A 13,335-nucleotide genomic window follows, 5' to 3' on the forward strand; every position below is an offset into this window, starting at 1 on the left:
ATGTGTAGACTGCACCAGTTTATCCCTTGAGTCAGGTGTCTTGGGTCATGGCTTTAACATTCCTCTAAAAATGGTGAAAAACCAGCGAGTGTCCCAGGAAAAACTTCCAAAGTAAGTCAGAACACCTGGAGAACTATTGTTCAAAACCACTTTTTAAAAATAGCAAGAAAGTCTTTGGAAATAAAGTTTTGAGCAACTCCTGAAGATGTAGTGATAGAAGTTTAAGTTACAGGCAGGAAAAAGCTTTTTAAAACTTGAATTTGGGTCTAAATTGGTTTCTGATTTGTAAAAATCAGATTTGACGAGAGATTCTAAGGAAAAATTATTTACGCATCATAGCTTCACAAGTAAATTTCTGGTTCCAACGACAGCAAATGTTAATTAGTTAATCATTTAAAACGATGTAAATTAAATGACTGAATTTAGATTGAAAAGTCACATTTGTAAATTCAGTTACAGTCTAATATGTCATTTGTTAGTTTAAGCCATTATATTTTTAAGGATTAATTTGAGAGATTGTTATGTTGCAGTCTTTGCGTATTGATTTAGGAAACTGATTTTTCTTGTTAAAAAACAGAAATTACAGAAATAAAATTGTACATTTAAAATCAGAACTAAGATTAAAGACAGGGCAGTGACACAGGTTCACTTTTCCTTCTCTTTTTAATAATAAAAACTGCATTTCAGTTCCATAAAGAACAAAGAGAGACACCCCCAGTGAGAGACGAGTACAATGTTAAACATGTGGAAAAACTGGTGTTGCATCATCAGGGTCTGATGGTGGGGGTTTCCAAAATGCATTCAGATCAAGCTGGAGAGGCGCAGAACGACAGGATACATACATTCCACATTCTAGAGGTTGTACAGGGTAAAATGCAGACTTGGTACCCATGCTTTACCTAAAATATCTCAGTTTCACTCATAGTTCAGAATGGTACAAAGTTTCAGGTGGGTCGCCTTATTTATCCCTCTTCACTCTTTATGCAGAAAAGGCTTTATGTGGCTCAGAGCGCCCATGACAGGGATGAGGGAAACCGAAACCCAGACGTGTCTAGAAAAGAAAATGAGAACAGTACATCGGAGGAACAGGTCCAGAGACCGCCGTTATACGCGTACAAAGAATGTATTCACACCTGTACAGAGGAGTAGGCCTGTGTCTGCTTTCACAAGAAGGCACCTCCTTTTCCATGCTGACTGGATACTACTGGCCTTAAAGCACACCTGGCAAGTGCACATGTGTTTATATATGCTCATACATACAGTACATACACCGTGAGGACTTGACGGGGAGGCGGGACGATGTGGATTGTGACAAATCAAGTCTCACAAAACTAGGAGAATGAAATCTGAAGACATTACGCTCACTCGGGAGCGCTGAACAAACATGACCTCAACAATGAACAGTCCTGGTAAAAAGAGTTCTCTGGAAAGATTTGGAGCTGCCAGAAGTTTTATTGTAGTCTTTGGCACACTCCTGTTGTGCCCAAGTAGGGTTTCCTTATCAAACCCTTGGCAGACTTGAATACAAATTCATCTATCTACATATAAAGATTTGTGCTCTTTGACTGACAGGCAGGGCGTTTGATATCCACGCCCTCTCCCACTGCCATCCCACACACACTCACCCTCCTCTCAAAAAGAGGCTAAGGGAATAATCACATGCTCTACAATAAAATATACAAGTCTGCAAACATGGAGTTTGTGTTTACTCAAAAAAAGCTACAGATTCTGACAAAGCATAAAAAGCTGTAGTTTGTTTTTAGTCTAAGGAAACATGTTATTAAGGTAACTTGTCAAGTAAATATGACCATTCAGTTTAAATCCATCGAGGTGTAAAGTGGACACCCGACTGGCTGCTCAGCGAGGCAGTGGTGACAGAGTCGCTGATCCACTCAAGTTCTGGGTTTCTTTTGAATATCTGCCGCCACCACACATTAGCCTCCATCCCTCATGCTGTGAGTGGCATGATCCAAAGGTTTCAGCTTTCTATGCAAACGCTGACATTTTGTATTTTAGCTATTAGTTTGAAAATCAGCCTGAATGTATCACATGCAACATACAGTTAGTGTACCTGAAATCCAAAGATTTAGTGTAACACTTCCAGAAGGTTGGGAACAATCACAGACTGAACAAAGACATTTGTAGAAGCTGCAGGAACCGAATATTCCTACGCACCAAGCCACTCTATGCATAGGAAATTCCCATGCCAGAATCAGGATGACTCCCAGTGACATCACCAGGGAATCTTGGAGAAAGCTCCAATCTGTGTCACACTATACAGACTGAGCTGCACTCAGATAAATAGTTCATGATTAAAGCTGCGGCTTTACAGCAGCTTGATGATCATCCCACACACAGCAGGTTGATTTTGAGGCTCGGAGCAGAAGTGATCACATTTCTACCTTCCTCCTCCTCTCAACGGTAAAGTGCATGAGCTAATAATACAAGAAACATAAAAACAAAGCAATCACAACTTAGAGGTTCCTCCCCCCCCCCACAGAGCTCTCCAACTGTCTGTAACAGTTTAATGTTTAAGTCCACAGAGTAAGATCTGTTACAATGAACAACAACACGCTCCTTCCACTCCAATACTTGAGGTTTTCAGGGAGAATCCATGTGCATGTGAACCAATAAATAACAAAACGAACTTCTGAGTAAATAACTGACACTGACAGGATTTGAAAAGATGAGCCGCTTCTTATGGAGCTCGAGTCTGTCGAGGTCCCGTGAGTCCTCTTTGTTCTGGTAGAAACAAATCCCCAATGTTTCCATCTGATGGTGGTCGACCATCGTGACATAAAAAAGTGCACCTGAAAGGGCAAGTTCACCTACAGCCAGGTTCAGCCTCTTGTTTCCGGATCTGCCATCATCTTTGGTTGTAGATTTATGCGGTCACTCTGTGATGCAGCTGGTAAAATGAAGTCATGATAAACAGATGAAACCTAGCCGATGAAAGGTGCTTGAACTGCTACACAAGGAATGAGGGCTTTGTGGGAACAGTAATCAACAGTCTTAGGACGTGGTCCCTCTGTCTATGATTTCACCAGCTCTTCTACTCATACAGTGTGACAGTACAGTAGCACAGAGCTGAGATCCTGCGGTCCACACTGGCCTTGTCTGCAGGGAACAGATACAAAACAGGAACTCATTAATAGGAGTCATTAGATAAACATGGAGTGCACAGGAAATGCTGCAATGTCTCATGAATCAGAGCGCCATCCTGAACGCATCTGAGTAAAACGTCCCCCCAAGTTCAACTGCTTAAGACGGTGAGCTTGTGCTTACATTTCATCACGTTTTCGATGTCTGTGGGGTCTTGGAGGATCTTGGACAGGCCGTCCAGGAGCATGGAGGCCTTGCTGTAGCGATAGGCTATGTCCTCCGTCTGCTTGAACATCTCATCGAGAGCTGCTGACTGAACCTGGAGCACGCACACGATCGCATTAGCCTAACCAGCACCAAGTCTATCTGTACAATAGGTTTGTCACTGCATACACATGAGACCCACCATCTCCACTGCGTGATTGTAGATGAGCTTCTCTGCGGTGACGCTGTTGATTTCGTCCACAAAGCGCTGCTTATCAGAGAAGAAGTGGTTGAGTTTGTCAGTCAGCTGCCTGCACAGGGAGATGCAGCTTTTGTAGCGCTCATTCAGACTCTTGACCACTGAGAGGATAAAGGGAGAGCCTTTATTAAACTAATACAGATAAAATACAAAGGAAAAAGACAGCTAGGAAGCCAAAATGTCCTTACCCTGTTTGACGGCAGTGGAAGGGTTGAGCTTGGCAGATTTAATCTGAGCTTTGGCCAGATGGAGCGAGGAAGCAAGGAGCTGAGCTGCCTTCATGTAAAGCACCAACTGCTCCACCTGCCTGTAGGGGGCAGCACAACCACAGCTCGTAAGACAAATGGGAAGTGTTTACAAACAAAGGGCCCTATGATTACATGATATTAAAAACTATATTACTTAAAAATCAGAGCAGACTTAAGTTTCTTACCCCCACTCTTTGCTCAGCTGGCTGATCTGGTCCACAACCACGCTGTCCTGGGGAGGATAGAGGGATGCAGCCGAGATGCCGAGCTCTGTCCCCCCGGCTCGAAGCGCCGCCATCTCCAGGATGCAGTCGGTAAATGAAAGCATCATCCGCAGGTGCATCAGGGTGTCTGTATGCTCACGCTAGAGCACGGAAAGAAAGATTGCAATGAAATGTTGAAGAAGAGAAGAGACACTGCATGAAAAGAATCAACCACTTCTTGTAAGGCACCAATCCCTTCTTCTCACCTCCATCAGAGTCTCCTCAGGAAGTTCTGGGGCTTCAAAGGTGATGAATCCCTCTAGGCTGGGAGGAGAGGTCCCATATGGGACGTACCGCAGGCTGCTGGGTGCCCCCTCTGTCCCAGGGGCCACCTGCCCACCTCCGTAACCTCCTGGAGGAGACGAGCCTATGGCCATGCCTGGAGGAGAGCCGACATAAACCCGACCACTGACGGAGCACAGAGAGCCTGCTGAACTGTTGGAGCCCACTGAGGGGACAGAGAGGAGAGAGCATGGCATAAATACTTGCCGTAAATATTTTAAGCTTTCCTCCTAAAGCTCAGCTCTGCAAGAAGGTGGCGGGTTTCCCTCACCTGAAGTGGTGCGTGATCGGGTGCCCAGGTGGCTGCAGGTCGGAGGAGTGCTGCTCTTGGGTGGTGAACCCACAGTGAAAAGGACCGTACGAGGACTCGCTGACCCACCGTGAGTGAGTGTGCTCGGACCTGCGGGGGCTTTGGGCAGGAGGAAACGTGCTCGTTATTTCTGTCATTCAGTGAACCGTTTGCTGCAATTTGTAAACGATGTTCTTACGGCTTAAACTGGACACAATGTTGCTAACTTCATACATGCAGAGTATCTGCTCAGTGCTCATACCTGTGTCCATGGGCCGCTCAGTATTCAGGCTGTCACTGCTGCCCTGATAGGGCTGCCCACCCAGAGTGATTCTGATTGGATGGTCAGACAGACGACCTGTACTGACAGACCTGTAAGGAAAGTGCAGATGATGTCAGCAGAGGTGCACAACATCATCCTTTCACAGTTAAAACACTCTTAACATCTTTCATGTAAAAAGGAAACCAATCGGATTTCCGGGAAGTCTTCTGCTCAGTCCAAAGTGTCACATGAAATTGAGCCAGGTTAAAGATTATCACTGCACAAATACACCAACTGATCAGCTGTTTTTTAATTTATTTATGACAGAATCTCACAGTCCATGTTGTAAGTGACTGTACTGGACTTGTCCATATGTGGATTTATCAGATTTAACAGCTCCAATGGAAGCAGATTTGGGTGCTTCTATACCTGCCAAATGTCCGGCTGCCCTCAGGAGCAGCTGGTCGCCCGGCGAGGAAGGGGCTGCTGTGGTGTCCGCAAACATCGTGTGCGTCAGCCAGCATCCTTGTGGGTTGGGGGCTGTCTGCCAGCGCCATCAAGTTACAGGAGGCTTGTGTTTTGGGGATCTTAAATGGTGCTGAAATGGTCTGAAAAAGAGACAAAAAAGTGAATTAACCTAAATTTAACAGCTAAAAGCATACTTCTTCACTGAAGCGCACTCACCTTAGTTGGGGAGCCAATGATTGTGGGCAGTGGGGACTTTTGAAGCCAGTCAGACGTGCGAGGGGAGGAGCCCAGCAGCTTGGTGGGGGAAGAACCGAGGTTGGCGGGACGGCCAAGCTGCGGGGAGTGACTGCAGGAGGAGGAAGGCTGCACAGGGTCAGACAGCTGCTTGTGGAGCTTCTGCCTGGTCTGGTAGACCTCAGTAAGAATGGGGGCGCTCTGAAGCCGAGCCCCCAGGAGCTGAGAGGATGGGATGGGGGAACCTAAAGACACAGTGGATTAGAATCAATGCCAGTTAATAGTCATCCATGGCTTAGCATCAAGTGTACCATTTTCCCTACAACCTTCCACAGAGTCTGTGTGCTGCTCATAAAATCTGCTCATTTGTGTGCCTCTTCACTCAGGGGACAAAGCACTAAAATCTGATTCATCATTTAGGACAGTGAGCCTCCTTCCTGGTCACCATGACAGCAAACCTCTTGACACAAACAGTGAACAAGGCGTAAGACATGTGCAGAGCCAGAGACTCTGAAAATGGCCTGGAGTCATGGTAACTCATGCACTTTGCCAAAATTAAGTCATGCCACTAGCAAGAGAATCAGAACTCGGAATAGCAGTTGTTGTCAATTCTGCTTCTTTTAAATGTCAAACACATCGTTGTTGGGAAGGGTTGTATACTTTTCTCCTCTTCAGTGAATCTCCTTTTTCATTACAAACTCTAACCTCCTTTGTTCTTTTTGTTCATACTGTACCCACAGCACCTGAAACTGAAGGGAACAGGACAATACAGAAGTGAGATAACCCTGTGAATGAGCAGGTGAGCCTGAGAACGTACCTCCTGAAGAACTGCGGCTGCGGGGTTCCTGGTTCTGTAGGTGACAGCAGCAGTGACCCAGCTGCTCAGGGATGGTGCCCACTGCACACAGAAAGAGCTTAGATTTGTCAGGAGACTCGAGAGATGTCCCCTTCATGTCTGGGAGGTGTCATTAAACGTAACCTTACCGAGAGGTGAGGGCGAGTAGGGCCGGGAGCTTCCAGTGGAGAGGCGGCGGCCCACAGTCTGAGGGACATCTGCGGAGCTCGGAGACCCCGAGGCCACTTTGGGAAAACCCATTGGACTGGTGTTAGATCGCCTCACTGTGCCAGATCTGAAAAACACAAGCATGAATCTTTAATTATACAAAACAGACATGAAGTAACAGTCTAAGCCAGTCTTCCTTTGGCTCATTTCATCTTGTGGCAGTTTGCAGACACTTGTTTGGCTGCTGAGACGACTCACGACAGCTGAAAGTACGCAGTTTTCAGTCCGATACAAAACTGTGTAGTCTACTCAGTCGTCTAAACATGAATATCACCATCATCAGCCTGCTCGTTACACATTTATGGTGCTTCGTGTGATGACACAGTTACCCCACATCATCATATCTGTCAAATGTGGGTAATATGTTTTGGTGGTACAGCAGTATGTTCCTCGCTGCACTTATGAAACCACAAAGGCAGGACTAATGTCTGCAGGGCTGAAAGAAATTGTGATTCCATGCAATGCAACTGGTAAACTGCAAAACATAAAACACAGAATGTTTTTTAAAGTTAATATCTTTTAAATTTGCACAATCATTTTTTTGAAAAATTTTACACAAATTCTCATCCTTGTATTAAAAGAATCTTTGTGGTAATTCTTTATCACACGTGTTAATCATGCATGTTAAAGTGAAAAATTACAGTTTGACTGTCCTGTGGTTAAAATATAAACGAATACCTGAAATTCACCTGCATACATTGTTCATGTAAATTGTGCTAAGAAAATCGTGGTAACTCAAAAAGCATCAACCTTTCATCACCTGCCTCCTCTGTACTCCCCACCTAATATTAGCATTTGTGTGCACTGTTCTGCTGCTAATACAGAGGAAAATGAATCCACAGATGAGGAGGAATGTAACTAATGTTGCTCCCTGCAGTGAGAACAATAACACTAACCATCTGACTCTGGGGCCTCAGAGCTGAAAGTAGTAGTGGCTGAAAGAACTTCTCCTTTACTTTGCTTGAACCGTGACTGAAGATTTGAATTTGCTTAATGTCTCTGACATAGCACTTTGTTCAGCATTACAGGAGGAATTTCACTGGCAAAGTAAGTAAACCACCAGACGAACAAAATTCTACAGAGAAGCTAACATAATAAAACTTCTAATAACACAGCCATTAGGAATGCCACAGTGAGTAGCTCCACATATTTGATTTGGCAGATTTTTACGCTGGATGCCCTTCCTGACATAACCCCAGAGGGATCTGTGTCTCCTCCCAGGATTCGATCGAGGACCTTTCCGTTGTTAGGCGAATATGTAAACCACTACACTATAATGTAACCAGTTTCCCTGAGAAACAACATGCCATTCCTTCTCTTCTGTCTTCACATGAAACTGTCAACAAACCCCTCAGTAAGGCCATAAACTCAAGCAGGCAGTTGACTGATGTAATTTCAGTGAAACTTTATGGCTGATGAAATAACAGCCCAGGTTTTCATACTGGTTTAGTTGTGGTGAGTTAAGCATTCCTCTGCAGTTCATCATTGCCACTCGATAAGTTATGCAAAGTTAACTGAGCAATCCCAGCAGAGTCCTTACCTGGGGGAGCTGTAGAGTGTGGTGTTCGGGCTGCTGGACAGATTCTGCTTGATGCGCTGGTAGTTGCGAACCTGCGTAGGAACTGGAATGGGGGTGGTCTCAACCCGCGGGGACACCATAGGCGTCTGTCCTGGGGTGGGCTGTGGCTGCCTGAAGGGGACGAAGTGAGAAAGGAGTGTCATTAGCCAATGTGTTTGAAGTTGCTGCTGCTTCCGTGTTTGCGTGAAGTTGTCTGGAGTTTCAATTGTCATGGTAAGTCCAACAGTTACAGCTTGTCAACTTCCACAGCCCTGAGGTCTTTGTTTACGCTCAGATGGAGGCAGGTTGGGGAAGTTCAGTTTTAGCCCAGCCTCTCAGGGACAGAGGCTTCCATGTAAACATAGGCAAGACCAATCAGCTTCAGACTTCACTCTGTTTGGGGCAGGACTACATGTAGGGGCAGCCAATAGCACGCGTGAGGGCGGTCCTCTGCTGTGCAGACACGGGAGGGGAAGTGCATTTAGATTCTTTTATCATTCCAGAGGAGACAAAATGTTCTGAGCATAACGTAATGACACCTATACAGGGCCTTGAAGAACATCTAGGATGTTTTTTTTAATGTTTTTTAAAGGTGACACGAGTTAGAAACCCGTTATGTAATAATGAAAGCCTGGGAGGGTCCATAAGGGAGGGAGGGAGGAGGACACGTGAGGCTGGACTAGTCCAGACAAAGAACCAGAGAGCAGCTGCTTTGTGGGATATCTGCAGTTCTGAGAAATAAACACTAGCACGTGCTGCCCCACTAGCATGTGGGTAATGAGCCTTGTTGAAGCGATCCATTTTCTCTAAGCTGCTAAAAGCTTTACTGAGCCCGGCCATTGTTAATATGGAGAAAGGTGTTGTTTGCTGCTGTTATTGGCTTTAAAAAGGAGAAAGAACATTTGTAGGTCAGTGAACGGCTGCTCTTCAAAAAGAGCCAAGAGTAGAAAGAGAGCGAGGCTGTATCTTCAAAATCAGCTGCGTCTCCGACGACCTGGTTTTTAAACCATGTCAGCATCTAAAAAGTGTCCTCATTCAACACCATCACTTGCTTTGTCTCCTATTCTCTTGCTTTATTTAATTTTTTTACAGTAACAATATCTCTACACGCTCCTCTCGCCAACCCCCAGGGTCCACACTCCCTTCCTGTGCCACCTTTCATCCTTTCTCTGGACTCCGGGACACAAAGAAAACAGGATAAACAAGGCTTTGATTTTGGAGAGTGTGGCTGCTGTTTCCAAATTGCTAGGGACAACTACTGCAATGAAATGAAAATTGGTTCTTCCTGTGTGTCAATGATTAACTCATTTATGTAAGCACTGAAGACTTATTGTTAAGGGGAAAAACAAAACCATGAGAACAGCAGAGGGAGGGAGTAAAGCTGGCAGCAGAGGGTGTTAGAGGGGCACAGCACAGAATAGACACACATAGGAAGCTGAAATGGAGCAAGTGTGAGCAAAAAGGGAACAGAGAGTAGTGAGGACCGTTGGCTTGGAGCTGGTTACACATGAAAAACAGGAAAGTAGGGAGATGGAAGTGCAAAGTATTGGGGGAAGGACAGGGGCACGAGAAAGTAGTCACAGAGAGCAAACAAATGTATGCAAAATACTAAACAATACTAAACACTCTCATATTAACTTTTAACTTGAATTTAGGGTCCGTATTTAATCAAAATATTTACGGGTTTTACCATCTATCTATCCTGCTGAGTTTGAAGTTGTTTGCATTAACAGTGTTAGGCTAAAATTTGTGCTCCATTTACCAGGGTTTTTCCCCAGGGTGGCTGCTGCTTGCACCACTCTGCATGCAGGGGGAGGGGCATACATGCACACTGGTACTCAGCTGTCTGTAGGGGAAAATGGTGATTACAGACAACCTGAGATGCCATGGCTGTAGTAGCTGTTCATGTTAAACGTTCAAGCCTGCCTGATGGCTGCATTGTATTGCAAAGTCTGTGTGAATGAGTCCATGCAGTCACAAAACCACTGGCAGAGATGTGCACACCTGCTCACAACCTCACACTCACTAATGACATTTTACATAACTTGGACCCAAGTAGATTATTGACAAAGAATGTAGAAACTGTGCATGAGAGGCTCGGAAAAGCATTCGTGTCAGTATCGCTCAGAAGACAAACAAGTGCTGCTCGCCTGGGGTGTTTTCCCAGACAGGGTTAGGGGTACGCTGAATGTTGATTCGACGCCTGCGGCAGTAATCAGGTCTAATATGAGCAGTGAAACTGAACTCAGCTTTCTATAAGATTTAGTTCACCAAAAATTCTTGATGACTAGTTGCAAACAGCTAACTTTGTTAGAACATCTGTTACAAACATGGTTTATTTGAAGAGTTTCAGTCAGTTTTCAGCACAGAAACAGCGTTAAGGTTACAAATGATCTGGCCTCTGACTGTGCACTCATGTCTGTGCTCGTCCTACTAGACCTCAGTGCAGCTTTTGATTTGTGGACCATAAATGTTATTACAGAGATTAGAGCACGCCATAGAGATTTATAGGTACTGCACTCCAATGGTTTGAATTCTATCTAATAGACTCCAATTTGTTCATGTAAATGAGGAGTCGTGATGCATGCTACACATGCTTTGCTTAGGCAGTATCATCAAAAACTAGCATTTATTAGTTCTAGGCTGGACAAGTCAGTCATTATTTATCAGGCTGTCCTAAAATCTCCTTGAAAGCCTTTAGTGGATCCAAAATTCTGCAACGAGAGTACAGGACAGAACTGGACAGGGACTAGAAAGAGAGAGCATATCCCCCATACTGGCTTCTCTTCTCTGGCTCCCTGTTAAACGCAGAATCAAATTCAAGATCAATTTAAGAGTATTTAAAAGTAGAATGGGAGGCAGAGCCTTTAGCTTTCAGGCCCCTCTTCTGTGAAACCAGCTCCCAGTTTGGATTTGGTAGACCGACACCGTCTCTGCTTTTAAGATCAGGCTTCAAACTTCCCTTTTGGATAAAGCATATAGTTAGGACTGGATCAGGTGACCCTGAACCCTAATCCCAATAATGCCTTGAGGCACCTGTTGTTGTGATTTGACGCTATATAAATACAATTAAATTAATAAGGAACTTAGTCAAACTAAACTGAATTAATGATTCAGTGTGGGGTTGTGTGCAATTTAATACAACATCACAGGTATCACAGGTAGGACAAGGAAGTCTGAATGTATTTCAATATGGACTATCACATTACTGCATTGTAAGACTTGCAAGCAGTTATTAAAAACGCCAGCTTATCAAAGGGAATAAACTTAGGAAGCATATGGAAGGCCAAAAGGAGACGAAAGCCGTGTCAATGGCAATGTGAGAGTGTGTTTGTGTACAGTACTTACTATAATAAGACCAATATTTATTCCATAAACTGTGTTTGTGTGTGTTAAAAAAAATGCAGCTGCACTGAATACAGTCGGTTTGTTGGTGCAAGACAGGTTTGGGGACTCTTATTCTAATACACACAGTCCTCTCTGTAGGTCTGGTGCTGTTTTTAGCACAGCACCACCATGTTGTCTGGCTCGGTATCTTCTTTGTAACCGATTAATCACGAAGAGCTGGTAGTGGGCAGGAGCATTCAGTCAAGATAAATAAATCGTCACCATTTAGGGGTTATCCAGGATAAAGCTGGAAGCAGGCTGTTTGTCAAGCGCTCACAGAAATAGTGATACAAAGAAACAAAGTAAGCCCTGCTGACACAAAAATAGATCATATTAAAATGGATAATATGAGCATTCAAACGTGTCTTTGTGTGAAACAGTCTGACTCATCGTGACACACTCCTATTGTCCTGAAAATATCCAATTCACATCCCACAAACGGTGCCTGGTGGCTTAGTGACGCTGGGCTGCATTCAAAGCATCTCCAACATTCAGTGAGGTAACAGCCTTTTTTATGAATCACACTTAACTGTTGTTAAAATGGATGTTTAACAAAACAAATAATTACTGAAAAAAAACAGATGTGGAGTGTCAGCCCTACCACAGCTATGTCTGGAAAACCTCCATTCACCTCAATGCGGCCAACTCAAACCCAGCTCATCTTTTACATGCCACTCTGCAGTAAACAGGGGTTTAACATTATAGGGCACAATTCTGGTAGCAGCAAACCACCTGTCATCTAAATGGGGAGTAAGTACACAAACAGCAATGGGTAGTGAAAGTCAAAGCTGAGTTTGAGTCTCTCCTAACAGCTCGCTGTGGCTGCTCTTTGGTGGCTCATTACTCTCTGCAATAGGCAAGGCAAGTTTATTTATATAGCACAATTCAACAACAAGGTGATTCAAAGTGCTTTACAGAGACATTAAAAAACAAAAACAAATAAAAAGCATGATTTAAAATTGATTTAAAAAACAAAACAGTAGATAAAATCAGTAGTTAAAACGTAAGTTTTGAAATTTAATACAATACTTCAAATTGATCCACTGTTTGGTCAAAGTCTCACTCTGCAGACACACTTTGCTAGTTCTGCTCTTCGGGCTATGTGCATACAGCAACACACGACAAGTGCCAAACTTGCTAACAAATACATTTCATTTGACTGTTTCGTAATAAAAACAGTGAATAACTCCTGAAACACTTGCGTTAGCAGTAACTCACTATAGCAATGGTTCAGATGATGTGGGCACAGAAACACAGCTGGTATCAGTGCTTATGTGTGACCTGCTTGAATCTTTGTCAGATGGAGAATTTGCCCGTTTCACACTAAACGTCTTTGAGAAGCAGAAGTCATTTATGGTAAACTTTCAGTTCTCTCTTTAGAACTGCATTTTCTTTTTTGGCTGATAATTATGTTGGTAAGGTCAGAAAATTCAACCTAACTTAAGCAGAATGTGTTGCACAGCCTCGTACTCACCCTCCACACATAAGAAACTCGCTGGATGCCCGACGACCCGGTCCCATTGGTTGGTCATCTGAGGATGAGGAAAAAAGGAAAGAAAACAATCATTAACAAACACACAATGTCTGTGAAGGTTCTCAGTCATCCAGGTCATCGTAGTCTAAGGAGCTTGGAAAGAAAAGCGTCTGGACTTCTTTAAGTTGCTTGAAGACGTTTCACCTCTCATCCTTCTTTAACTGAAGAAGCTTCTCGGATGA

General features: G+C 44.0%; 1 protein-coding gene across 1 annotated transcript in view; it reads right to left on the reverse strand.

Moving 5' to 3' along the window:
* Window positions 1–644: 644 nt before the first annotated feature.
* ulk2 (unc-51 like autophagy activating kinase 2) overlaps window positions 645–13,335 on the reverse strand; it is a 35,112-nt gene continuing 22,421 nt past the window's right edge. Inside the window, exons 14-27 of the mRNA XM_063494335.1 lie at window positions 13,094–13,151; window positions 8,215–8,364; window positions 6,596–6,741; window positions 6,429–6,509; window positions 5,594–5,856; window positions 5,339–5,517; window positions 4,910–5,019; window positions 4,630–4,767; window positions 4,283–4,524; window positions 3,999–4,177; window positions 3,754–3,872; window positions 3,509–3,666; window positions 3,286–3,421; window positions 645–3,117 (exon numbers count right to left, since the gene is read on the reverse strand). Coding sequence (XP_063350405.1) covers window positions 3,053–3,117; window positions 3,286–3,421; window positions 3,509–3,666; window positions 3,754–3,872; window positions 3,999–4,177; window positions 4,283–4,524; window positions 4,630–4,767; window positions 4,910–5,019; window positions 5,339–5,517; window positions 5,594–5,856; window positions 6,429–6,509; window positions 6,596–6,741; window positions 8,215–8,364; window positions 13,094–13,151 — 2,024 coding nt within the window. The 3' untranslated portion in view covers window positions 645–3,052. The remainder of the gene's footprint in view (window positions 3,118–3,285; window positions 3,422–3,508; window positions 3,667–3,753; window positions 3,873–3,998; window positions 4,178–4,282; window positions 4,525–4,629; window positions 4,768–4,909; window positions 5,020–5,338; window positions 5,518–5,593; window positions 5,857–6,428; window positions 6,510–6,595; window positions 6,742–8,214; window positions 8,365–13,093; window positions 13,152–13,335) is intronic.

Source organism: Pelmatolapia mariae, linkage group LG14 (genome assembly GCF_036321145.2).
Source record: "Pelmatolapia mariae isolate MD_Pm_ZW linkage group LG14, Pm_UMD_F_2, whole genome shotgun sequence".
Lineage (NCBI taxonomy): Eukaryota > Metazoa > Chordata > Actinopteri > Cichliformes > Cichlidae > Pelmatolapia > Pelmatolapia mariae.